At 46.4% G+C, this 27,446-nt stretch overlaps 1 protein-coding gene across 5 annotated transcripts in view; it reads right to left on the minus strand.

Annotated features, from left to right (window-relative positions):
• Positions 1–27,446, minus strand: part of LOC112242352 (band 4.1-like protein 3) — a 117,903-nt gene that overhangs the window by 8,228 nt on the left and 82,229 nt on the right. For 2 of the 5 annotated variants that reach the window (XM_042329176.1, XM_042329177.1), the window contains exons 15-19: positions 25,220–25,402; positions 23,743–23,808; positions 22,394–23,191; positions 15,666–15,731; positions 1,424–1,566 (exon numbers count right to left, since the gene is read on the minus strand). In XM_042329176.1, coding sequence (XP_042185110.1) covers positions 1,441–1,566; positions 15,666–15,731; positions 22,394–23,191; positions 23,743–23,808; positions 25,220–25,402 — 1,239 coding nt within the window. In that variant the 3' untranslated portion in view covers positions 1,424–1,440. Of the gene's footprint in view, positions 1–1,423; positions 1,567–2,325; positions 2,790–15,665; positions 15,732–22,393; positions 23,192–23,742; positions 23,809–25,219; positions 25,403–27,446 lie in introns of those variants that run through there. The other 3 variants (XM_042329178.1, XM_042329179.1, XM_042329180.1) reach the window with 3 other exon arrangements.

The raw sequence follows: 27,446 nt of genomic DNA on the forward strand, positions 1-27,446 counted from the left end.
TCTAGAAAGTCTGACAGCAGATTTAACAAATGGGTTATTGTTAGTATTATAGGTGTGGTACTAGACAGATGGGTTAGTATTATAGGTGTGGTACTAGACAGATGGGTTATTGTTAGTATTATAGATGTGGTACTAGACAGATGGGTTATGGTTAGTATTATAGGTGTGGTACTAGACAGATGGGTTAGTATTATAGGTGTGGTACTAGACAGATGGGTTAGTATTATAGGTGTGGTACTAGACAGATGGGTTAGTATTATAGGTGTGGTACTAGACAGATGGGTTATGGTTAGTATTATAGGTGTGGTACTAGACAGATGGGTTAGTATTATAGGTGTGGTACTAGACAGATGGGTTATGGTTAGTATTATAGGTGTGGTACTAGACAGATGGGTTAGTATTATAGGTGTGGTACTGGACAGATGGGTTAGTATTATAAGTGTGGTACTGGACAGATGGGTTAGTATTATAGGTGTGGTACTAGACAGATGGGTTAGTATTATAGGTGTGGTACTAGACAGATGGGTTATGGTTAGTATTATAGGTGTGGTACTGGACAGATGGGTTAGTATTATAGGTGTGGTACTGGACAGATGGGTTATGGTTAGTATTATAGGTGTGGTACTAGACAGATGGGTTATGGTTAGTATTATAGGTGTGGTACTAGACAGATGGGTTAGTATTATAGGTGTGGTACTAGACAGATGGGTTAATATTATAGGTGTGGTACTAGACAGATGGGTTAGTATTATAGGTGTGGTACTAGACAGATGGGTTAGTATTATAGGTGTGGTACTAGACAGATGGGTTAGTATTATAGGTGTGGTACTAGACAGATGGGTTAGTATTATAGGTGTGGTACTAGACAGATGGGTTAGTATTATAGGTGTGGTACTAGACAGATGGGTTAGTATTATAGGTGTGGTACTAGACAGATGGGTTATGGTTAGTATTATAGGTGTGGTACTAGACAGATGGGTTAGTATTATAGGTGTGGTACTAGACAGATGGGTTAGTATTATAGGTGTGGTACTAGACAGATGGGTTAGTATTATAGGTGTGGTACTAGACAGATGGGTTATGGTTAGTATTACTATTTATTTATTCTAAAAAGGAGAGTAGAATTCTAGCAAGGTCAAAAGGGTCAGCTAATGAAATGACCCCTGACCTTAGCGATGTGTGTGGTTGCCGTGGTGCCGTTGGTTTCAGAGGTGATAGTCTGAGCGCTCATCAGAACACCGGGGATAGCGTCACCGTTGGTGTCACCCTGTCAGAAGTCACGTGACTCAAATGAGTTTTTATTAGGCACCCAACAGAAGTGAATGGAAAGACTACCTGAACAAAGTAGAAACTTATTGTTGCTTTCCTTTTCTCTTCTTCTGCCCGAATGAACACACCCAACAGAAGTGAATGGAAAGACTACCTGAACAAAGTAGAAACTCATTGTTGCTTTCCTTTTCTCTTCTTCTGCCCGAATGAACACACCTCTGAAGACTCATCGGTTTTCGTCTCTGTGTGGACGACAGGAACCTCCTTCATGGTCGACTCCTCTGCTGGCTCGGGTTTCTGAGAAGAAATAAATAAAAACTGCAAAACTTAATAGTTTTTTAAAATAAAAACACCATTAATAGGTATTTTGAACATGTAATTTAGGAACTCATATGTGTCCTGTTAACTGTAAAATAATTACAACAGCTTTGTCCTAGAAACCATTTTAAACCCCTAAGTGAACACAAACAAACATCAAAATAAACAATGATATAGGACAAATACATGCCACATGCTGGAATGGAGAACCCAAGAAACAAAACAGAAATTTGCTTCAGGAATAAAATGCATTTACAGACCGTATTGAGAGCAAGACAATTAAATAATACAATCTATCAGAAATTGACATACACTGCAAGTATTCAGACTCATTCACTTTGTCCACATTTTCTCACGTTATAGCCTTATTGGAAAATTTATTAAATTGTAAAAAAGTCAATCTACACACAAAACCCCATAATGACGAAGCAAAAACAGGTTTTTAGACATTTTTGTAAATGTATTAAAAATAAAAAACAGAAATACCTTATTTACATAAGTATCAGGTATCCAGGTAAGACCCAGATGCGGACTGTGTCGAAGCAACAATGTTTATTACAGCAACAGGGGCAAAGGTACAGGACGGTAGGCAGGCTCAGGGTCAGGCAGAGGTCGGTAATCCAGAAGTGGGGCAAAGGTTCAGGACGGCAGGCAGGCTCAGGGTCAGGCAGAGGTCGGTAATCCAGAAGTGGGGCAAAGGTTCAGGACGGCAGGCAGGCTCAGGGTCAGGGACAGGCAGAGTGGTCAGGTGGGCGGGTACAGAGTCAAGACAGGCAAAGGTCAAAAACGAGGAGGACGAGAAAAGAGGGACTGGGGAAAAGCAGGAGCTGTCACAAAAACGCTAGCTGCCTTGACAAACAAGACAGATGGGGAAGATGGGCAACACCTGGAGGGGGGTGGAGACAATCACAAAGACAGGCGAAACAGATCAGGGAGTGACAGTACCCCTCCACCACCTCTAGGGGGCGCCACCTGGCATCCTACCTGGGCCCATACCTGGTTGACCGGGGTGTCAGCGGTGGAAGTCAGTGATGAGGGCTGGGTCCAGGATGTCTCTAGCGGGGACCCAGCACCTCTCCTCCGGGCCACAACCCTCCCAGTCAACCAGGTACTGGAAACCACTGCCCCACGGTCGATCACTCAGGAGGCGTCTCACCGTGTAAGCCGGAAGGCCATAGACGATACGGGGAGTAGGGGTGGGCCTGGAAATAGAAGACAAAGGGCTGTGAGACATGGGCTTAATTCTAGAGACACGGATTGACAAATGCGGACACGTCAGGGACCATAGTAGGCCACCAAAAGCGCTGTCACACAAAGGCCCGGGTCCAATGGGCACCCAGGTGGCAGGCCAGCCTGGAGGAGTGGGCCCACTCCAGGACTGCAGAGCGGACAGTGTCAGGATCGAACATCTGGTCCCCCCCTCCCCCCGCCCGGGATTCAGCTGGGAACACAGTGCCTCACGGACCTGCTTCCCCACTCCCCAGCTGAGTGCCAGGCTTGAAGTGGGATGGATGGTCTCGGGTAGTAGTCATGGGGCTATAGCGTCGGGACAGTGCATCCGGTTTGACATTCTTGGATCCCGGCCGGTATGAGAGGGAGAAGTTGAACAGTGTGAACAGCAAGGCCCATCTAGCTTGCCTGGAGTTGAGGCGCTTGGTGGTGCGGAGATACTCCAGCTTCTTGTGGTCAGTCAACACGATGAACGGATTTTCCGCCCCCTCCAGCAAATGCCTCCATTCCTCCAACGCCATCTTCACAGCGAGAAGCTCACAATTCCCCACATCGTAGTTCCTTTCCGTGGTGTTGAGGCGATGGGAGAAGAAGGCGCAGGGATGTAGCTTGAGGTCAATGGCAGAACGCTGGGACAAGACAACCCCCACTCCGACATCTGAAGCATCGGACTCCACCACAAACTGACGGGAAGGGTCCGGATGAACCAAGATGGGAGCTGTGGTGAAGCAATGTTTGAGTTCCCAGAACGGAACAGCAGCTGGAGACCATGTGAACGGAAGCTTTGGTGAGGTGAGTGCTGACAGAGGGGAAGCCAGGATGCTGTAACCCCGGATAAAGCAGTGATAGAAGTTGGCGAACCCCAGGAAACGTTGCAACTGCACCCTGGATGCTGAGGCCAATCCATCACTGCTCTCACCTTCCCGGGATCCACCTGGACACTCCCAGCAGAGATCATGTAACCCAGAAAGGGATGGTGAAGCGATGGAACTCGCACTTCTCTGCCTTGACAAACAGCTGATTCTCCAGAAGGCGTTGAAGGACCAGCTGGACGTGGAGCAAGTGTTCTTGAGGGGAGCGGGAGAAGATGAGGATGTCATCAATGTAGACGAAGATGAACTGGTTCAACATTTCACTGAGAATACCATTCACCAGAGCCTGGAACACAGCAGGGGCATTGGTGAGTTCAAAGGGCATGACCAAATACTCATGGTGGCCACTGGCTGTGTTTCTGTCCAAAAATGATGCAGAAAAATTAATCCATGCTTTTGTCACTTCTAGGTTAGACTACTGCAATGCTCTACTTTCCGGCTACCCGGATAAAGCACTAAATAAACTTCAGTTGGTGCTAAATACGGCTGCTAGAATCCTGACTAGAACCAAAACATTTGATCATATTACTCCAGTGCTAGCCTCTCTACACTGGCTTCCTGTCAAAGCAAGGGCTGATTTCAAGGTTTTACTGCTAACCTACAAAGCATTACATGGGCTTGCTCCTACCTACAGTATCTCTCTGATTTGGTCCTGCCGTACATACCTACACGTACGCTACGGTCACAAGACGCAGGCCTCCTAATTGTCCCTAGAATTTCTAAGCAAACAGCTGGAGGCAGGGCTTTCTCCTATAGAGCTCCATTTTTATGGAACGGTCTGCCTATCCATGTCAGAGACGCAAACTCGGTCTCAACCTTTAAGTCTTTACTGAAGACTCATCTCTTCAGTGGGTCATATGATTGAGTGTAGTCTGGCCCAGGAGTGGGAAGGTGAACGGAAAGGCTCTGGAGCAACGAACCGCCCTTGCTGTCTCTGCCTGGCCGGTTCCCCTCTTTCCACTGGGATTCTCTGCCTCTAACCCTATTACAGGGGCTGAGTCACTGGCTTACTGGGGCTCTCTCGTGCCGTCCCTGGAAGGGGTGCGTCACCTGAGTGGGTTGATTCACTGATGTGGTCATCCTGTCTGGGTTGGCGCCCCCCCTTGGGTTGTGCCATGGCAGAGATCTTTGTGGGCTATACTCAGCCTTGTCTCAGGATGGTAAGTTGGTGGTATCCCTCTAGTGGTGTGGGGGCTGTGCTTTGGCAAAGTGGGTGGGGTTATATCCTTCCTGTTTGGCCCTGTCCGGGGGTGTCCTCGGATGGGGCCACAGTGTCTCCTGACCCCTCCTGTCTCAGCCTCCAGTATTTATGCTGCAGTAGTTTATGTGTCGGGGGGCTAGGGTCAGTTTGTTATATCTGGAGTACCTCTCCTGTCCTATTCGGTGTCCTGTGTGAATCTAACTGTGCGTTCCCTAATTCTCTCTTTCTCAGAGGACCTGAGCCCTAGGACCATGCCCCAGGACTACCTGACATGATGACATGATGACTCCTTGCTGTCCCCAGTCCACCTGGCCGTGCTGCTGCTCCAGTTTCAACTGTTCTGCCTTATTATTATTCGACCATGCTGGTCATTTATGAACATTTGAACATCTTGGCCATGTTCTGTTATAATCTCCACCCGGCACAGCCAGAAGAGGACTGGCCACCCCACATAGCCTGGTTCTTCTCTAGGTTTCTTCCTAGGTTTTGGCCTTTCTAGGGAGTTTTTCCTAGCCACCGTGCTTCTACACCTGCATTGCTTGCTGTTTGGGGTTTTAGGCTGGGTTTCTGTACAACACTTTGAGATATCAGCTGATGTACGAAGGGCTATATAAATACATTTGATTTGATTTGATGGAGGTCTTCCACTCATCCCCTTCTGGTATCTGCACCAGGTGGTAGGCGTTCCGTAAATCCAGCTTGGAAAACACAGTGGCCACCTGTAGCAGCTCGAAGGTCGAGGAGATGAGTGGTAGCGGGTAACGGTTCTTCACTGTGATGTCATTGAGTCCCTACTAGTCAATGCATGGGCGCAGGGTCTTGTCCTTTGTCTCCATGAAGAAGAACCCTGCGCCGGCGGGAGAGGAAGAGGGACGGATAAATCCAGCAGCTAGGGAGGCCCCAATGTAGGTCTTCCAGCAGCATACCACCCTGCATACCACTGCTGGCTTGCTTCTGAAGCTAAGCAGGGTTGGTCCTGGTCAGTTCATGGATGGGAGACCAGATGCAGCTGGAAGTGGTGTTGGAGGGCCAGTAGGAGGCACTCTTTCCTCTGGTCTAAAAAAATATCCCAATGCCCCCAGGGCCCTGTGTAGGGTGCCGTCTTTCGGATGGGACGTTAAACGGGTGTCCTGACTCTCTGAGGTCATTAAAGACCCCATGGCACTTATCATAAGAGTAGGGGTGTGAACCCCGGTGTCCTGGCTAAATTCTCAATCTGGCCCTCAAACCATCACGGTCACCTAATAATCCCCAGTTTACAATTGGCTCATTCATCCCCCTCCACTCCCCTGTAACTATTCCCCAGGTCGTTGCTGCAAATGAGAATGTGTTCTCAGTCAACTTACCTGGTAAAATAATGGATAAATAAAATAAAATAAATAGCCTTGGTCTCCGGTCCTGGCAGAGAGTACAGATATCCGCGGGGTGGCTTGGTGCTAGGGAGAAGGTCAATCCCGCAGTCATAGGATCGGTGCGGTGGAAGTGATGTGCCCCGGGCCTTGCTGAACACCTCCCGGAGGTCCTAGTATTCCGTGGGAATGGCGGAGAGGTCTGGGGCACTTTCCGACATCCCGGGGCAGGTTGTGCTGACTTTAGGCAATGGGCGTGGCAGAACGGGCTTCAGCCCATGATGGCACCAGTAGACCAGGGTAGCGTCCAAAAAGCTTTCGTCGTCCCCAGAGTCAACAAGAACCCAGAAAGATTTGGACTGGTCTCCCCACAGCAGAATGGCGTGAGCAGGGGAAGCAGGAACGTTCTCCATATGGCCCACGAGAATACTTGCTCCTACTGGTGAGCCTGGTTTCTTTAAAGGACAAGAGGACACGAAATGACCAAGAGTCTCGCAATACAGACAACTATTCGTGTCGATCCTGTATTGCCGTTCTGCTGTTGACAGCCCAGCTCTGCATAGTGACATAGGCTCAGGAAGCGGTGACTCTCCCTCTGTCGTTCCCGTAATCGCCCATCGATACGGATGGTCAAAGTGATGAGGCAATCGAGCTCTGTAGGTAACTCCCGGGCTGCAAGCTTGTCCTTGACCTCCTCTGAGACGCTAAGCAGGAACATATCGAACAGTGCCAACGTGCGGAAATCCACCGCATAGTCTGCCACACTGCGGCAGTCCTGCCGAAGCTGGATTAGCTTCCGGGGGGCATCAAAGACCTTCCTCACTTCTCCCACGAACCCCTCCAGACTAGTGCATATGGCCGGCTGTTGTTCCCACATGGCAGTAGCCCATGCCCTCCCGGACATCAGCATGAAGAGGTAGGCTATCTTGGAGCGATCTGAGGGGAAGGAGGAAGGCTGAAAGCTCAAAGATGAGCTTCAGCACTGAGCTAGGAACGCCCTTTCTGTTTGACTCTGTATGACTCTAGCTCAGTCACCAAGGTTTTCTTTGGCCTCAACCCTGACACTGCCGACAGACCTGTCTATAATAATATCACTGTCTGTAACTGTCTTTTTTGTAGTGGACACGGTCTTAGTTTGACTATAAAGCTCCCTTGTGGTGTGTATTCACTTTGTTGGTATGTTTAGACCCTGTCATCAGCCCCTCAGTGTAGTCTAGTTCCACCAGGGCCCTAGTGTCTGGGATGCATCTGTGCTCCAGCGCTGCAGTAGGGGCTGTCCTAGGCTCTGACTTGGTATTTACACTGAACAACAAAATATAAATGCAACAGGTAAAAGTGTTGGTCCCATGTTACATGAGTTGAAATAAAAGATCCCAGAAATGTTCCATACACACAAAAATTGTATTTCTTGCAAATGTGTTTAAATCCCTGTTAGTGAGCAGTTCTCCTTTGCCAAGATAATCCATCCTCCTGACAGGTGTGGCATATCAAGAAGCTGATTAAACAGCATGATCATTACACAGGTGAACTTTGTGCTGGGGACAATAAAATGCCACTAAAATGGGCAGTTTTGTCACACAACACAATGCCACAAGTTTTGAGGTAGCGTGCAATTGGTATGCTGACTGGAGGAATGTCCACCAGAGCTGTTGCCAGATAATTGATTGTTAATTTCTCTACTGTAAGCCGCCTCCAACGTCGCTTTAGACAATTTGCCAGCACATCCAACCGGCCTCAAAACTGCAGACCATGTGTATGGTGTCGTGTGGGCGAGGGGTTTGCTGATGTCAATGTGGGGAACAGAGTGCCTCGTGGTGGCGTTGGGATTATGGTATGGACAGGTACAGGTACAGCAACGAACAAAATTGCATTTTATCAATGGCATTTTGAATGAACAGAGATACCGTGACGAGATCCTGAGGCCAATTTTTGTGCCATTCATCCACCGCCTTCACCTTATACCTGTATCTGTATTCCCAGTCATGTGAAATCCATTTCTGTATTCCCTGGCTGACTCTACAGTCACTACTGGCTCTGACTCTACAGTCACTACTGACTCTACAGTCACTACTGACCCTGACTCTACAGTCACTACTGGCTCTGACTCTACAGTCACTACTGACCCTGACTCTACAGTCACTACTGGCTCTGACTCTACAGTCACTACTGGCTCTACAGTCACTACTGACCCTGACTCTACAGTCACTACTGGCTCTGACTCTACAGTCACTACTGGCTCTACAGTCACTACTGACTCTACAGTCACTACTGGCTCTGACTCTACAGTCACTACTGACTCTACAGTCACTACTGACCCTGACTCTACAGTCACTACTGGCTCTGACTCTACAGTCACTACTGACTCTACAGTCACTACTGACCCTGACTCTACAGTCACTACTGGCTCTGACTCTACAGTCACTACTGGCTCTACAGTCACTACTGACTCTACAGTCACTACTGGCTCTGACTCTACAGTCACTACTGACCCTGATTCTACAGTCACTACTGGCTCTGCCTCTACATTCACTACTGGCTCTGACTCTACAGTCACTACTTGCTCTGACTCTACAGTCACTACAGACTCTACAGTCACAACTGGCTCTGACTCTACAGTAACTACTGACTCTACAGTCACAACAGACTCTGACTCTACAGTCACTACTGGCTCTGACTCTACAGTCACTACTGGCTCTACAGTCACTACTGACCCTGACTCTACAGTCACTACTGGCTCTGACTCTACAGTCACTACAGACTCTATAGTCACTACTGGCTCTGACTCTACAGTAACTACTGACTCTACAGTCACTACTGGCTCTGACTCTACAGTCACTACTGGCTCTACAGTAACTACTGACTCTACAGTCACTACTGGCTCTGACTCTACAGTAACTACTGACTCTACAGTCACTACAGACTCTGACTCTACAGTCACTACTGGCTCTGACTCTACAGTCACTACTGGCTCTACAGTCACTACTGACCCTGACTCTACAGTCACTACTGGCTCTGCCTCTACATTCACTACTGGCTCTGACTCTACAGTCACTACAGACTCTACAGTCACTACTGGATCTGACTCTACATTCACTACTGGCTCTACAGTCACTACTGACCCTGACTCTACAGTCACTACTGGCTCTGCCTCTACATTCACTACTGGCTCTGACTCTACAGTCACTACAGACTCTACAGTCACTACTGGATCTGACTCTACATTCAGTACTGGCTCTACAGTCACTACTGACCCTGACTCTAGAGTCACTACTGGCTCTGCCTCTACATTCACTACTGGCTCTGACTCTACAGTCACTACTGGCTCTGACTCTACAGTCACTACAGACTCTACAGTCACTACTGGCTCTGACACTATATTCACTACTGGCTCTGACTCTACAGTCACTACAGACTCTACAGTCACTACTGGCTCTGACTCTACATTCACTCCTGGCTCTACAGTCACTACTGACCCTGACTCTACAGTCACTACTGGCTCTGCCTCTACATGCACTACTGGCTCTGACTCTACAGTCACTACTGGCTCTGACTCTACAGTCACTACAGACTCTACAGTCACTACTGGCTCTGACTCTACATTCACTACTGACTCTACAGTCACTACTGACCCTGATTCTACAGTCACTACTGGCTCTGCCTCTACATTCACTACTGGCTCTGACTCTACATTCACTACTGGCTCTGACTACATTCACTACAAACTCTGACTCTACATTCACTACTGGCTCCGACTCAACAGTTACTACTGACACTGACTCTACAGTCACTACTGACTGACTCTACAGTCACTACTGACCCTGACTCCACAGTCACTACTGACCCTGACTCTACAGTCACTACAGACACTGACTCTACAGTCACTACTGACCCTGACTCTACAGTCACTACTGACCCTGACTCTACAGTCACTACTGACCCTGACTCTACAGTCACTACTGACTCTGACTCTACAGTCACTACTGGCTCTGACTCTACAGTCACTACTGGCTCTGACTCTACATTCATTACTGACCCTGACTCTACAGTAACTACTGACCCTGACTCTACAGTCAGTACTGACCCTGACTCTACAGTCACTACTGACTCTGACTCTACAGTCACTACTGACTCTGACTCTACAGTCACTACTGGCTCTGACTCTACAGTCACTACTGGCTCTACAGTCACTACTGACCCTGACTCTACAGTCACTACTGGCTCTGACTCTACAGTCACTACAGACTCTATAGTCACTACTGGCTCTGACTCTACAGTAACTACTGACTCTACAGTCACTACTGGCTCTGACTCTACAGTCACTACTGGCTCTACAGTAACTACTGACTCTACAGTCACTACTGGCTCTGACTCTACAGTAACTACTGACTCTACAGTCACTACAGACTCTGACTCTACAGTCACTACTGGCTCTACAGTCACTACTGACCCTGACTCTACAGTCACTACTGGCTCTGCCTCTACATTCACTACTGGCTCTGACTCTACAGTCACTACAGACTCTACAGTCACTACTGGATCTGACTCTACATTCACTACTGGCTCTACAGTCACTACTGACCCTGACTCTACAGTCACTACTGGCTCTGCCTCTACATTCACTACTGGCTCTGACTCTACAGTCACTACAGACTCTACAGTCACTACTGGCTCTGACTCTACATTCAGTACTGGCTCTACAGTCACTACTGACCCTGACTTTACAGTCACTACTGGCTCTGCCTCTACATTCACTACTGGCTCTGACTCTACAGTCACTACTGGCTCTGACTCTACAGTCACTACAGACTCTACAGTCACTACTGGCTCTGACTCTACATTCACTCCTGGCTCTACAGTCACTACTGACCCTGACTCTACAGTACCTACTGGCTCTGCCTCTACATTCACTACTGGCTCTGACTCTACAGTCACTACTGGCTCTGACTCTACAGTCACTACAGACTCTACTGTCACTACTGGCTCTGACTCTACATTCACTACTGGCTCTGACTACATTCACTACAAACTCTGACTCTACATTCACTACTGGCTCCGACTCAACAGTTACTACTGACACTGACTCTACAGTCACTACTGACTGACTCTACAGTCACTACTGACCCTGACTCCACAGTCACTACTGACCCTGACTCCACAGTCACACTGACCCTGACTCTACAGTCACTACAGACACTGACTCTACAGTCACTACTGACCCTGACTCTACAGTCACTACTGACCCTGACTCTACAGTCACTACTGGCTCTACAGTCACTACTGACCCTGACTCTACAGTCACTACTGGCTCTGACTCTACAGTCACTACAGACTCTATAGTCACTACTGGCTCTGACTCTACAGTAACTACTGACTCTACAGTCACTACTGGCTCTGACTCTACAGTCACTACTGGCTCTACAGTAACTACTGACTCTACAGTCACTACTGGCTCTGACTCTACAGTAACTACTGACTCTACAGTCACTACTGACTCTGACTCTACAGTCACTACTGGCTCTGACTCTACAGTCACTACTGGCTCTGACTCTACATTCATTACTGACCCTGACTCTACAGTAACTACTGACCCTGACTCTACAGTCAGTACTGACCCTGACTCTACAGTCACTACTGACTCTGACTCTACAGTCACTACTGACTCTGACTCTACAGTCACTACTGGCTCTGACTCTACAGTCACTACTGGCTCTACAGTCACTACTGACCCTGACTCTACAGTCACTACTGGCTCTGACTCTACAGTCACTACAGACTCTATAGTCACTACTGGCTCTGACTCTACAGTAACTACTGACTCTACAGTCACTACTGGCTCTGACTCTACAGTCACTACTGGCTCTACAGTAACTACTGACTCTACAGTCACTACTGGCTCTGACTCTACAGTAACTACTGACTCTACAGTCACTACAGACTCTGACTCTACAGTCACTACTGGCTCTACAGTCACTACTGACCCTGACTCTACAGTCACTACTGGCTCTGCCTCTACATTCACTACTGGCTCTGACTCTACAGTCACTACAGACTCTACAGTCACTACTGGATCTGACTCTACATTCACTACTGGCTCTACAGTCACTACTGACCCTGACTCTACAGTCACTACTGGCTCTGCCTCTACATTCACTACTGGCTCTGACTCTACAGTCACTACAGACTCTACAGTCACTACTGGCTCTGACTCTACATTCAGTACTGGCTCTACAGTCACTACTGACTCTGACTCTACAGTCACTACTGGCTCTGACTCTACAGTCACTACTGGCTCTGACTCTACAGTCACTACTGGCTCTGACTCTACAGTCACTACTGACTCTACAGTCACTACTGGCTCTGACTCTACAGTCACTACTGGCTCTGACTCTACAGTCACTACAGACTCTACAGTCACTACTGGCTCTGACTCTACATTCACTACTGGCTCTGACTCTACAGTCACTACTGGCTCTGACTCTACAGTCACTACAGACTCTACTGTCACTACTGGCTCTGACTCTACATTCACTACTGGCTCTGACTACATTCACTACAAACTCTGACTCTACATTCACTACTGGCTCCGACTCAACAGTTACTACTGACACTGACTCTACAGTCACTACTGACTGACTCTACAGTCACTACTGACCCTGACTCCACAGTCACTACTGACCCTGACTCCACAGTCACACTGACCCTGACTCTACAGTCACTACAGACACTGACTCTACAGTCACTACTGACCCTGACTCTACAGTCACTACTGACCCTGACTCTACAGTCACTACTGACTCTGACTCTACAGTCACTACTGACTCTGACTCTACAGTCACTACTGGCTCTGACTCTACAGTCACTACTGGCTCTACATTCATTACTGACCCTGACTCTACAGTAACTACTGACCCTGACTCTACAGTCACTACTGACCCTGACTCTACAGTCACTACTGACTCTGACTCTACAGTCACTACTGAATCTGACTCTACAGTCACTACTGGCTCTGACTCTACATTCACTACTGGCTCTGACTCTACATTCATTACTGACCCTGACTCTACATTCATTACTGACCCTGACTCTACAGTCACTACTGGCTCTGACTCTACAGTCACTACTGACCCTGACTCTACAGTCACTACTGACTCTGACTCTACAGTCACTACTGACCCTGACTCTACAGTCACTACTGACCCTGACTCTACAGTCACAACTGGCTCTGACTCTACAGTCACTACTGGCTCTGACTCTACAGTCACTACTGACCCTGACTCTACAGTCATTACTGACTCTGACTCTACAGTCACTACTGGCTCTGACTCTACAGTCACTACTGGCTCTGACTCTACAGTCACTACTGGCTCTGACTCTACAGTCACTACTGGCTCTGACTCTACAGTCACTACTGACCCTGACTCTACAGTCACTACAGACACTGACTCTACAGTCACTACTGACCCTGACTCTACAGTCACTACTGGCTCTGACTCTACAGTCACTACTGACCCTGACTCTACAGTCACTACTGACCCTGACTCTACAGTCACTACTGACCCTGACTCTACAGTCACTACTGACCCTGACTCTACAGTCATTACTGACTCTGACTCTACAGTCACTACTGGCTCTGACTCTACATTCATTACTGACCATGACTCTACAGTAACTACTGACCCTGACTCTACAGTCACTACTGACCCTGACTCTACAGTCATTACTGACTCTGACTCTACAGTCACTACTGACTCTGACTCTACAGTCACTACTGACCCTGACTCTACAGTCATTACTGACCCTGACTCTACAGTCACTACTGACCCTGACTCTACAGTCATTACTGACCCTGACTCTACAGTCACTACTGACCCTGACTCTACAGTCACTACTGACCCTGACTCTACAGTCATTACTGACTCTGACTCTACAGTCACTACTGGCTCTGACTCTACAGTCACTACTGGCTCTGACTCTACAGTCACTACTGGCTCTGACTCTACAGTCACTACTGACCCTGACTCTACAGTCACTACTGACCCTGACTCTACAGTCACTACAGACACTGACTCTACAGTCACTACTGACCCTGACTCTACAGTCACTACTGACCCTGACTCTACAGTCACTACTGGCTCTGACTCTACATTCATTACTGACCCTGACTCTACAGTCACTACTGACCCTGACTCTACAGTCACTACTGACCCTGACTCTACAGTCACTACTGACTCTGACTCTACATTCATTACTGACCCTGACTCTACAGTCACTACTGACCCTGACTCTACAGTAACTACTGACCCTGACTCTACAGTCATTACTGACTCTGACTCTACAGTCATTACTGACCCTGACTCTACAGTCACTACTGACCCTGACTCTACAGTCATTACTGACTCTGACTCTACAGTCACTACTGGCTCTGACTCTACAGTCACTACTGGCTCTGACTCTACAGTCACTACTGGCTCTGACTCTACAGTCACTACTGACCCTGACTCTACAGTCACTACTGACCCTGACTCTACAGTCACTACAGACACTGACTCTACAGTCACTACTGACCCTGACTCTACAGTCACTACTGACCCTGACTCTACAGTCACTACTGGCTCTGACTCTACATTCATTACTGACCCTGACTCTACAGTCACTACTGACCCTGACTCTACAGTCACTACTGACCCTGACTCTACAGTCACTACTGACTCTGACTCTACATTCATTACTGACCCTGACTCTACAGTCACTACTGACCCTGACTCTACAGTAACTACTGACCCTGACTCTACAGTCATTACTGACTCTGACTCTACAGTCATTACTGACCCTGACTCTACAGTCACTACTGACCCTGACTCTACAGTCATTACTGACTCTGACTCTACAGTCACTACTGGCTCTGACTCTACAGTCACTACTGGCTCTGACTCTACAGTCACTACAGACACTGACTCTACAGTCACTACTGACCCTGACTCTACAGTCACTACCGACCCTGACTCTACAGTCACTACTGGCTCTGACTCTACATTCATTACTGACCCTACAGTCACTACTGACCCTGACTCTACAGTCACTACTGACCCTGACTCTACAGTCACTACTGACCCTGACTCTACATTCATTACTGACCCTGACTCTACAGTCACTACTGACCCTGACTCTACAGTCACTACTGACCCTGACTCTACAGTCACTACTGACTCTGACGTTCTGCCCCTGAACAGGCAGTTAACCCACTGTTCCTAGGCCGCCATTGAAAATAAGAATTTGTTCTTAACTGACTTGCCTAGTAAAGTAAAACAAAAAATCTGTTTGGGCTTCTTCATGTCAATTTGCTACAAATCTACTAATTATTTGTCATTCTATTCGGACCCCCAGACCATCAAACTCAATTTAAAAACAAAAAAGAGAGATATTCACCGTAGGTGCTGTCTCAGGTGCTTCTTGGCTTCCTCCTGTCTCCTCCTCCTCCTCTCCAGCTGAGCTCTGTGAGGGACAAGAGTGCTGTCATGTTACTGGACCTCTTGGTAGAATCACAGTAGCTGACCTTACAGTAAAGACACATAGACACATTTAACAAAAGGCGATCTTTGTTGAGAAAGCAGGCTCATTAAAACTGATTTAGCACAATGGATATTAGAAGAGCTTCTAAAAATATATATCTTGTTTTTCCTGGGAAACAACATGACTGATGCGGCTGATGTTTCTATGACGACCAGAGAGCAGTGGTCACCGTGGTAACAGAGGAGGGGACCCATCCCAGCGAAGACTGATGGACAGACAGGGAGAAAGGGAGTGAGAAGAGGAGAGAGAGAAAGAGGGAGAGAGGTGAGAGAGAAGGAGAGAGAGGAGAGAGAAGGGGCGATAGAAGGAGAGAGAAAAGGAGAGAGAAGGAGAGAGAGAAAGAAAGAGAAGGGGAGAGAGAAGGAGAGAGAAGGGGAGAGAGAAGGAGAGAGAAGGGTAGAGAGAATGAGAGAGAAAGAGAAGAACAGAGGAGAAAAAAGGAGAAAAAGAAGGGGAGAGAAGGAGAGATAGAAGGGGAGAGAGGAGAGATAGAAGGGGAGATGGAAGGGGATATAGAAGGAGAGATAGAAGGGGAGATAGAAGTGGGGAGAGGAGAGATGGAAGGGGAGAGAGAAGGAGAGAGAGGAGAGAGAGAAGGAGAGGGAGGAGAGATAGAAGGGGAGAGAGAGAATCAAATCAAATCAAATCAAATTTTATTTGTCACATACACATGGTTAGCAGATGTTAATGCGAGTGTAGCGAAATGCTTGGAAGAGATAGAAGGAGAGAGAAGGAGAGATAGAAGAGAGATAGAAGGGGTGAGAGGAGAGAGAAGGAGAAAGAGAAGGGGAGCGAGAAGGAGCGAGAGGACAGATAGAAGAGAGAGAAAGGGGAGAGGAGAGAGAGAAGGAGAGGGAGGAGAGAGGAGAGATAGAAGGGGAGAGAGGAGAGATAGAAGGGGAGAGAAGGAGAGAGAAGGAGAAAGAGAAGGACAGAGAAAAGGAGAGAGGAGAGAGCGAAGGAGAGATAGAAGGGGAGAGAGAAGAGGAGAGAAGGAGAGAGAGGAGAGAGAGGAGAGAGAAGAGAGAGAAAGGGGAGAGGAGAGAGAGAAGGAGAGATAGAAGAGACATAAGAGGAGAGAGAAGGGGAGAGAGGAGAGATAGAAGGGGAGAGAAGGAGAGAGAAGGAGAAAGAGAAGGACAGAGAAAAGGAGAGAGGAGAGAGCGAAGGAGAGATAGAAGGGGAGAGAGGAGAGAAGGAGAGAGAGGAGAGAGAAGAGAGAGAAAGGGGAGAGGAGAGAGAGAAGGAGAGGGAGGAGAGATAGATGAGGATGGGGAGGGAGGAGAGATAGAAGGGGAGAGAAGGAGAGAGAAGGAGAGATAGAAGAGACATAAGAGGAGAGAGAAGGGGAGAGAGGAGAGATAGAAGGGGAGAGAAGGAGAGAGAAGGAGAAAGAGAAGGACAGAGAAAAGGAGAGAGGAGAGAGCGAAGGAGAGATAGAAGGGGAGAGAGGAGAGAAGGAGAGAGAGGAGAGAGAAGAGAGAGAAAGGGGAGATGAGGAGAGAAGGGGAGGGAGGAGAGATAGAAGAGACATAAGGGGAGAGAGAATGAGAAAGAGGAGAGATAGAAGGGGTGAGAGGAGAGAGCGAAGGAGAGATAGAAGGGGAGAGAGAAGGAGAAAGAGGAGAGATAGAAGAGACATAAGGGGAGAGAGAATGAGAAAGAGGAGAGATAGAAGGGGTGAGAGGAGAGAGCGAAGGAGAGATAGAAGGGGAGAGAGAAGGAGAAAGAGGAGAGATAGAAGGGGAGAGCAAAGGGGAGAGAGGAGAGAGAAAGGGGAGAGGAGAGAGAGGAGAGAAGGAGAGAGAGAAGGAGAGTCAGAACTAACACCGGGAGGAAATCAGGAAGATAATATATACTGAACGTTACAGATAGGAATGAGAAAGAGGAGAGGAAAGAGATTTTTCTCATGGTATAATACAATATAGACCCATACAATGTTTCTGGGGGCATTCAATAGCGTTTAGAGGTTTGACGAGGTGCACTGTGGGAAAAGCCGCAGTCATGGCAACAGGCCAGGGAGAGATAACACTTCTAGTGTATGATGTCATTGCTTCAAGACTGGTAACACCTGAGGGAAACAAAATGGTGCTGAGCAGCAGAACAGTCCAGACAAAAAGAAAGAGTACTCTAGCTACCCACCTGACTGGGAATCTACAAGATACAGTATATTACGCATTAGATACAGTAACCATTAGATACAGTACATTACGCATTAGATACAGTAACCATTAGATACAGTACATTACGCATTAGATACAGTAACCATTAGATACAGTACATTACGCATTAGATACAGTACATTACGTATTAGATACAGTAACCATTAGATAAAGTGCAGTAAGCATTAGATACAGTACATTACGCATTAGATACAGTACATTACGCATTAGATACAGTACATTACGCATTAGATACAGTAACCATTAGATACAGTACATTACGCATTAGATACAGTGACCATTAGATACAGTAACCATTAGATACAGTAACCATTAGATACAGTAACCATTAGATACAGTAACCATTAGATACAGTAACCATTAGATACAGTACATTACGCATTAGATACAGTAACCATTAGATACAGTACATTACGCATTAGATACAGTAACCATTAGATACAGTACATTACGCATTAGATACAGTAACCATTAGATACAGTACATTACGCATTAGATACAGTGACCATTAGATACAGTGACCATTAGATACAGTAACCATTAGATACAGTGCAGTAAGCATTAGATACAGTAACCATTAGATACAGTACATTACACATTAGATAAAGTGCAGTAACCATTAGATACAGTAAGCATTAGATACAGTACAGTAAGCATTAGATACAGTAACCATTAGATAAAGTGCAGTAAGCATTAGATACAGTAAGCATTAGATACAGTAACCATTAGATACAGTAACCATTAGATACAGTAACTATTAGATACAGTACATTACGCATTAGATACAGTAACCATTAGATACAGTAACCATTAGATACAGTAACTATTAGATACAGTACATTACGCATTAGATACAGTAACCATTAGATACAGTGAAGTAAGCATTAGATACAGTAACCATTAGATACAGTACATTACACATTAGATAAAGTGCAGTAACCATTAGATACAGTAACCATTAGATACAGTAACCATTAGATACAGTAACCATTAGATACAGTAACCATTAGATACAGTAACTATTAGATACAGTACATTACGCATTAGATACAGTAACCATTAGATACAGTGAAGTAAGCATTAGATACAGTGAAGTAAGCATTAGATACAGTAAGCATTAGATACAGTAACCATTAGATACAGTAACCATTAGATACAGTAACTATTAGATACAGTACATTACGCATTAGATACAGTAACCATTAGATACAGTAACCATTAGATACAGTGCAGTAACCATTAGATACAGTAACCATTAGATACAGTAACCATTAGATACAGTGCAGTAACCATTAGATACAGTAACCATTAGATACAGTACGCATTAGATACAGTGCAGTAACCATTAGATACAGTAACCATTAGATACAGTGCAGTAACCATTAGATACAGTAACCATTAGATACAGTACAGTAAGCATTAGATACAGTAACCATTAGATACAGTACAGTAAGCATTAGATACAGTAAGCATTAGATACAGTGCAGTAACCATTAGATACAGTAACCATTAGATAAAGTGCAGTAACCATTAGATACAGTAACCATTAGATACAGTACAGTAAGCATTAGATACAGTGCAGTAAGCATTAGATACAGTAACCATTAGATACAGTACAGTAACCATTAGATACAGTAACCATTAGATACAGTGCAGTAACCATTAGATACAGTAACCATTAGATACAGTAACCATTAGATACAGTAACCATTAGATACAGTACAGTAAGCATTAGATACAGTACAGTAAGCATTAGATACAGTAACCATTAGATACAGTACATTACGCATTAGATACAGTAACCATTAGATACAGTACAGTATGCATTAGATACAGTAACCATTAGATACAGTACAGTAAGCATTAGATACAGTAACCATTAGATACAGTACAGTAACCGCTTCGTTTCCCTCTTTTCTGAGTCGTTTTTTTTTTTTGGTCGCTGCATGTGATCCACTCGGTTACACTGGTTGTAAGGCAGAACACAGGATCCGCGTCGCGAAAAACATATTCTTGGTCGTACTGATGGTGAGTTGACGCTGATCTTATATTCAGTAGTTCTTGTCGGCTGTATGTAAAGAAACCTAAGATGACCTGGGGTACTAGTGTAAGAAATAACACGTAAAAAAACAAAAAACTGCATAGTTTCCTAGGAACGCGAAGCGAGGCGGCCATCTCTGTCGGCGCCGGACTGCTCTCCATTAGATACAGTAACCATTAGATACAGTACAGTAACCATTAGATACAGTACAGTAACCATTAGATACAGTAACCATTAGATACAGTACATTACGCATTAGATACAGTAACCATTAGATACAGTAACCATTAGATATGGTACAGTAAGCATTAGATACAGTACAGTAAGCATTAGATACAGTAACCATTAGATACAGTACAGTAACCATTAGATACAGTAACCATTAGATACAGTACAGTAACCATTAGATACAGTAACCATTAGATACAGTACATTATGCATTAGATACAGTAACCATTATATACAGTAAGCATTAGATACAGTAACCATTAGATACAGTAAGCATTAGATACAGTAACCATTAGATACAGTAACCATTAGATACAGTACAGTAAGCATTAGATACAGTAACCATTAGATACAGTGCAGTAACCATTAGATACAGTAAGCATTAGATACAGTAACCATTAGATACAGTACATTACGCATTAGATACAGTAAGCATTAGATACAGTAACCATTAGATACAGTAACCATTAGATACAGTAACCATTAGATACAGTGCAGTAACCATTAGATACAGTAACCATTAGATACAGTAACCATTAGATACAGCGCAGTAAGCATTAGATACAGTAACCATTAGATACAGTAAGCATTAGATACAGTACAGTAAGCATTAGATACAGTGCAGTAACCATTAGATACAGTAACCATTAGATACAGCGCAGTAACCATTAGATACAGTGCAGTAACCATTAGATACAGTAACCATTAGATACAGTAACCATTAGATACAGCGCAGTAAGCATTAGATACAGTAACCATTAGATACAGTAAGCATTAGATACAGTACAGTAAGCATTAGATACAGTACAGTAACCATTAGATACAGCGCAGTAAGCATTAGATACAGTAACCATTAGATACAGTAACCATTAGATACAGTACAGTAAGCATTAGATACAGTAACCATTAGATACAGTGCAGTAAGCATTAGATACAGTAACCATTAGATACAGTACAGTAAGCATTAGATACAGTGCAGTAACCATTAGATACAGTACAGTAACCATTAGATACAGTAACCATTAGATACAGTGCAGTAACCATTAGATACAGTAACCATTAGATACAGTAACCATTAGATACAGTAACCATTAGATACAGTAACCATTAGATACAGTACAGTAAGCATTAGATACAGTAACCATTAGATACAGTAACCATTAGATACAGTGCAGTAACCATTAGATACAGTAACCATTAGATACAGTACAGTAAGCATTAGATACAGTAAGCATTAGATACAGTAACCATTAGATACAGTACAGTAAGCATTAGATACAGTAACCATTAGATACAGTACAGTAAGCATTAGATACAGTGCAGTAAACATTAGACACAGTGCAGTAAGCATCAGATACAGGGCAGTAAGCATCAGATAGAGTGCAGTAAGCATCAGATATAGTGCAGTAAGCATTAGACACAGTGCAGTAAGCATCAGATACAGTGCAGTAAGCTTTAGATAGAGCGCAGTAAGCATCAGATACAGTGCAGTAAGCTTTAGATACAGTACAGTAAGCATCAGATACAGTGCAGTAAGCATCAGATACAGTGCCGTTAAGCATCAGATACAGCGCAGTAAGCATCAGATATAGTGCAGTAAGCTTTAGATACAGTACAGTAAGCATCAGATACAGCGCAGTAAGCATCAGATACAGTGCAGTTAAGCATCAGATAGAGCGCAGTAAGCATCAGATACAGTGCAGTAAGCTTTAGATACAGTACAGTAAGCATCAGATACAGTGCAGTAAGCATCAGATACAGCGCAGTAAGCATCAGATACAGTGCAGTAAGCATCAGATACAGGGCAGTAAGCATCAGATACAGCGCAGTAAGCATCAGATACAGTGCAGTAAGCATCAGATACAGTGCAGTAAGCTTTAGATACAGTGCAGTAAGCTTTAGAGCCATCAACAAAACCAAACAACCCAAAGCACGTGTCAAAAATGAAGCAAAGTTTTGAGAGCAACAGAAAGCTGTGGCTTCAGTCGGCAGATAAACAAGCACGTACAGCATGTTTGACGGTCTAGCCATGCAGGGCATTTACTGTACACTGGCTGGAGCACCGCTGGTGGGGGGGGGCAGCAGGTAGGAAGTGAAGGAGGAGGCAGCTTGTATTGTTTTACATACAGTACCATGGCTCGAGATCCCGGCGATGGTTTGGTGTCAAATTGACCGTTGGCGAAGCTCGACTGTGACAGGTCGCTCCGGGCTTCGTCCAGGCCGCGCGACTCCTCTCTCTGTAGTGGTGCGTCCTGGGTAATCCGGTCCAAGTCTGTTGCCTCCTCACGTGACCTCCTGGCGACCTCTGACCTTTCATCTGTCTTTGTGATGACCACAGAGGAATACGGAGCTTCAGTCTTCTGAAGTGAGTTAACATCACTCATCTTCAGTGAGTTAATACCACCCAATTCGTCTTCAGTCTCAGTCTGGTTTAAGTTAAGTCTCTCATTGCTGGTCTCCATAAACGTGGTCTTAGCATCTACCTCACCGCCAATCTCTTCTTCATTCAAGGGGAATTGAGTATCGTTCTCCTTCGATCGGGTCAGACCATCTCCAACGTCATCCTCCTTGATGGAAAGACTCCCCCCTCCTTCATCCTGGTCGGTGAAAGTTGCGCCGTTATCCATCTGGTCACTGGCGTCCATCTTGTCTTCAGACTCCATTTCCCTCAGGATGATGAGTGTTCCTCTCTTGTCCAAGATGGCCGTAGAGACTTCCTGTCTGACTGTCCCTGGACTGATATTTAGCTCTGGAGACACCGGTGATTTCTTTCCTTCTCCGTCCTCTTTTTTTCCGTCCGTCTCTCTGTCCATCCAGTCACTGGTGATGTCCTCCAAGGTGTCACGCATCAGGCAACTCCCCTGTGCTCCAGCAGTCTCCGCCCCCACCATAAAATCACTAGGGTCCACCATGCCTGACTTGTCTGTAGCCTATCAGGGAGAGACTTGGCTTACATTGACCACACAGACAAAATGAGATACACAGAGACACACACAGAGACACAAACAGAGACACACACACAGAGACACACACAGAGACACACACACAGAGACACACACAGAGACACACACACAGAGATACACAGAGACACACACAGAGACACACACAGAGACACACACACAGAGACACACACAGAGACACACACACAGAGACACACACAGAGAGACACACACAGACCCACAGAGACACAAGGACAGATGGAGACACAGACAGACAGACCTACACATACACATACTAGGTTGAGACTTAGCTACAGTGACCACACAGACACAAAGAGTGACACGTACACACACAGACACTCGGAGTGACACGTACACACACGTACACACACAGACACACGGAGTGACACGTACACACACGTACACACGGAGTGACACGTACACACGGAGTGACACGTACACACACAGACACACGGAGTGACACGTACACACACAGACACACGGAGTGACACGTACACACACAGACACACGGACTGTCTTACCTCAATGGCATTAGCTTGTACCTCCTGCTGCATCTCTTCCTCAGCAGCAGGAACCTCCTCTGGCTCCTACAGAGAAAACACAGTTATATATGATATAGAATACAGACAATACAACAGGCATTTAGTCTCCATGGGTTCGTGTTGTAAGTAGTGTCCGGTTCTGTTCTACCCCCCCTGACCTGTCCATTCCTTTATTTTGTGTGTATTTTACCCCCCTTTTACCCCCTTTTACCCCCCTTTTACCCCCCTTTTTACCCCCCTTTTACCCCCTTTTACCCCCCTTTTACCCCCCTTTTACCCCCCTTTACCCCCCTTTTACCCCCCTTTACCCCCCTTTTACCCCCCTTTTACCCCCCTTTTACCCCCCTTTTACCCCCCTTTTACCCCTACTTTCGATCTGGTCTCATCGCTGCAACTCTCCCAACGGGCTCGGGAGAGGTGAAGGTAGAGTTGTGCGTCCTCTGAAAACATGACCCGTCTAACTGCGCTCCTTAACACCTGCCCGCTTAACCCGGAAAGCTAGCTGCACCAATGTGTCAGAGGAAACACTGTTCAACTGGCGCCCGGGGTCAGCCTGCAGGCACCCGGCCCGCCACAAAGAGTCGCTAGAGCGCGATGAGCCAAGTAAAGCCCCCCGGGCCAAACCCTCCCGTAACCCAGACGACGCTGGGCCAAACCCTCCAGTAACCCGGACGACGCTGGGCCAAACCCTCCCGTAACCCGGATGACACTGGGCCAAACCCTCCCGTAACCCGGACGACGCTGGGACAAATGTGCACCGTTCTATGGGACTCCTGACCACGGCCAGTTGTGGCACAGCCCGGGAATGAACCCGGGTCTGTAGTAATGCCTCTAGCACTGCGATGTAGTGCTTTAGACCGCTGTGCCACTCGGTCCATTCCTGCTCATGCGGGGGAAACTCAGGAACCCAGGACCCTCCATGCAGTTAGCTATTAGTCCAGCCTGGTTTTTTATGTCCTTGGTGTGCAGTGGTTCACTCCTTGGAGGGAGTGATAACAGTCCTCCTACCTGGGACCATACTCCTGTCACAGCCAGGGTACCCATGCAGTTATCTAGTCCCACCCTACAGCTTATGTTCATTTTACGGATTTCCTCTGATTCTCTGAGAGAGAGAGGGCTGTATATCCATGCAGTGCACCACTACCCATGCAGTTATCTAAGCCACCCTCGCTCGTCTCTTACATCTGCTGGGGTGTGTACTGTCACACACACACACACACACACACACACACACACACACACACACACACACACACACACACACACACACACACACACACACACACACACACACACACACACACACACACACCAGTCTTCTGAAGTGCTGCCATGGGATAAGAAAAGTCTCTTCTCCTACCTAAGACCAGACTCTAGTCTGACTCGGTCCCAACCAGCCATGCGGTTAGCTAGAATGTATTCTAATACTCCCTCCTCTCTAGAACCTGGATCTTACTGGGTCCTGTTGGGTGTCTAGTGGTTCAATCATAGGTGCCTCCTCCACTCCCCCGCTGTGGGAGCGTGCTGGAGAAGACGGGGACAGTCTCTTCAGTCCCGGGGTGTCAGCACCGCCTGGTATCTCTAGGAAGGAGCTGATGTCTCTCTGGTGCTTCGCCTTCTCCTCCAACTCTTCTGTGTCCTGAACCACCAACCAGAGAGCAGGATACAAGGACGTGAGGTGCTGGTCGACCAATAACCAAGCAGAATGCAAGCAGGCAGGGAGTAGGGTAGGTGGTTACTGACTAGGCAGGCGGGACAAGGGTCAGGAGACTGTGAGTGGTGTTTTGTGTTTTCTATTGAAGCTTTGATTGTCTAAGATGTGGTGAAGATATACCCTAGTCTAACCAGTAGTTTATGTTAATTGAACATTATATTGTTGTTTTGTTTTGGTCTTCACAGCAGCAGAACGTCATGCTAAATGCATCATGTGTTTGGTTTTGTCGCCAACCTCTAACATGAGATTACTGTGCTAGATTTTTTTTTTTAAACATTCTCTCCTTTAATTCGCCTCATGAAACTATACTGGGAAAACAACAGGGGATCCATAAGAAACATTATTTTGTGTCTAGTGCTTTATACCAGGCCTATACAGTACATAGTAGATAGAGGGTAGGTGAGTTTTCTCCTCTTAGGCTGTGGATCAAATAATGGTCAGAATCAACTCATCCTAGTTGCTACCAACATGTCAGCCAACAAGGCAACATAAAACACGGAACCTGATTCCTCAACAAAACTGCACCAACAGAAAACAAAATGTTATTGAATAATGCGTGATGTGGCCAAGCATCCTGATTGGTTGCGTCACCGCCTGGTACGGCAACTGCTCGGCCCCTGACCGTAAGGCACTACGGAGGGTAGTGAGTACGGCCCAGTACGTCACTGGGGCCAAGCTTCCTGCCATCCAGGACCTCTACACCAGGCGGTGTCAGACTCTAAATAAGACTCCAACCACCCCAGTCATAGACTGTTCTCTCTGCTACCGCACGGCAAGCGGTACCGTAGCACCAAGTCTAGGTCCAAGAGGCATCTTAAGAGCTTCTACCCCCCAAGCCATAAGAATCCTGAACATCTAGTCAAATGGCTACTCAGACTATTTGCATTGCCCCCCCCTATTACACCACTGCTACTCTCTGTTGTCATCTATACATAGTGACTTTAATAACTCTACCTACATGTTCATATTACCTCAATTACCTCAACTAACCAGACTATATAGTCTCTCTGTTGTTATCATCTATACATAGTGACTTTAATGACTCTACCTACATGTTCATATTACCTCAATTACCTCGACTAACCAGACTATATAGTCTCTCTGTTGTTATCATCTATACATAGTGACTTTAATAACTCTACCTACATGTACATATTACCTCAATTACCTCGACTAACCAGACTATATAGTCTCGCTATTGTTATTTTACTGATGCTATTTAATTACTAATTACTTCTTATTCTTATAATAAAAAATATTAAACTGCATTGTTGGTTAAAGGGCTCGCTCACTCTCCCTTAAAGGGCTCACTCACTCCCCCTTAAAGGGCTCGCTCACTCCCCCTTAAAGGGCTCGCTCACTCCCCCTTAAAGGGCTCGCTCACTCCCCCTTAAAGGGCTCGCTCACTCCCCCTTAAAGGGCTCGCTCACTCCCCCTTAAAGGGCTCGCTCACTCTCCCTTAAAGGGCTCGCTCACTCTCCCTTAAAGGGCTCGCTCACTCCCCCTTAAAGGGCTCGCTCACTCCCCCTTAAAGGGCTCGCTCACTCCCCCTTAAAGGGCTCGCTCACTCCCCCTTAAAGGGCTCGCTCACTCTCCCTTAAAGGGCTCGCTCACTCTCCCTTAAAGGGCTCGCTCACTCCCCCTTAAAGGGCTCGCTCACTCTCCCTTAAAGGGCTCGCTCACTCTCCCTTAAAGGGCTCGCTCACTCCCCCTTAAAGGGCTCGCTCACTCTCCCTTAAAGGGCTCGCTCACTCCCCATTAAAGGGCTCGCTCACTCTCCCTTAAAGGGCTCGCTCACTCTCCCTTAAAGGGCTCGCTCACTCCCCCTTAAAGGGCTCGCTCACTGTTGTATTCGGCGCGAATGTGACTAATATCATGTTGATTTGATGTGGCCAAGCACAAACATCTAGATGTATGCATATCAAACTGAACGATCGTTTAACTGAAACTCTAAGCAGTTGTGACAGTA

Source organism: Oncorhynchus tshawytscha, linkage group LG10, assembly GCF_018296145.1.
Source record: "Oncorhynchus tshawytscha isolate Ot180627B linkage group LG10, Otsh_v2.0, whole genome shotgun sequence".
NCBI classification, from domain to species: Eukaryota; Metazoa; Chordata; class Actinopteri; order Salmoniformes; family Salmonidae; genus Oncorhynchus; species Oncorhynchus tshawytscha.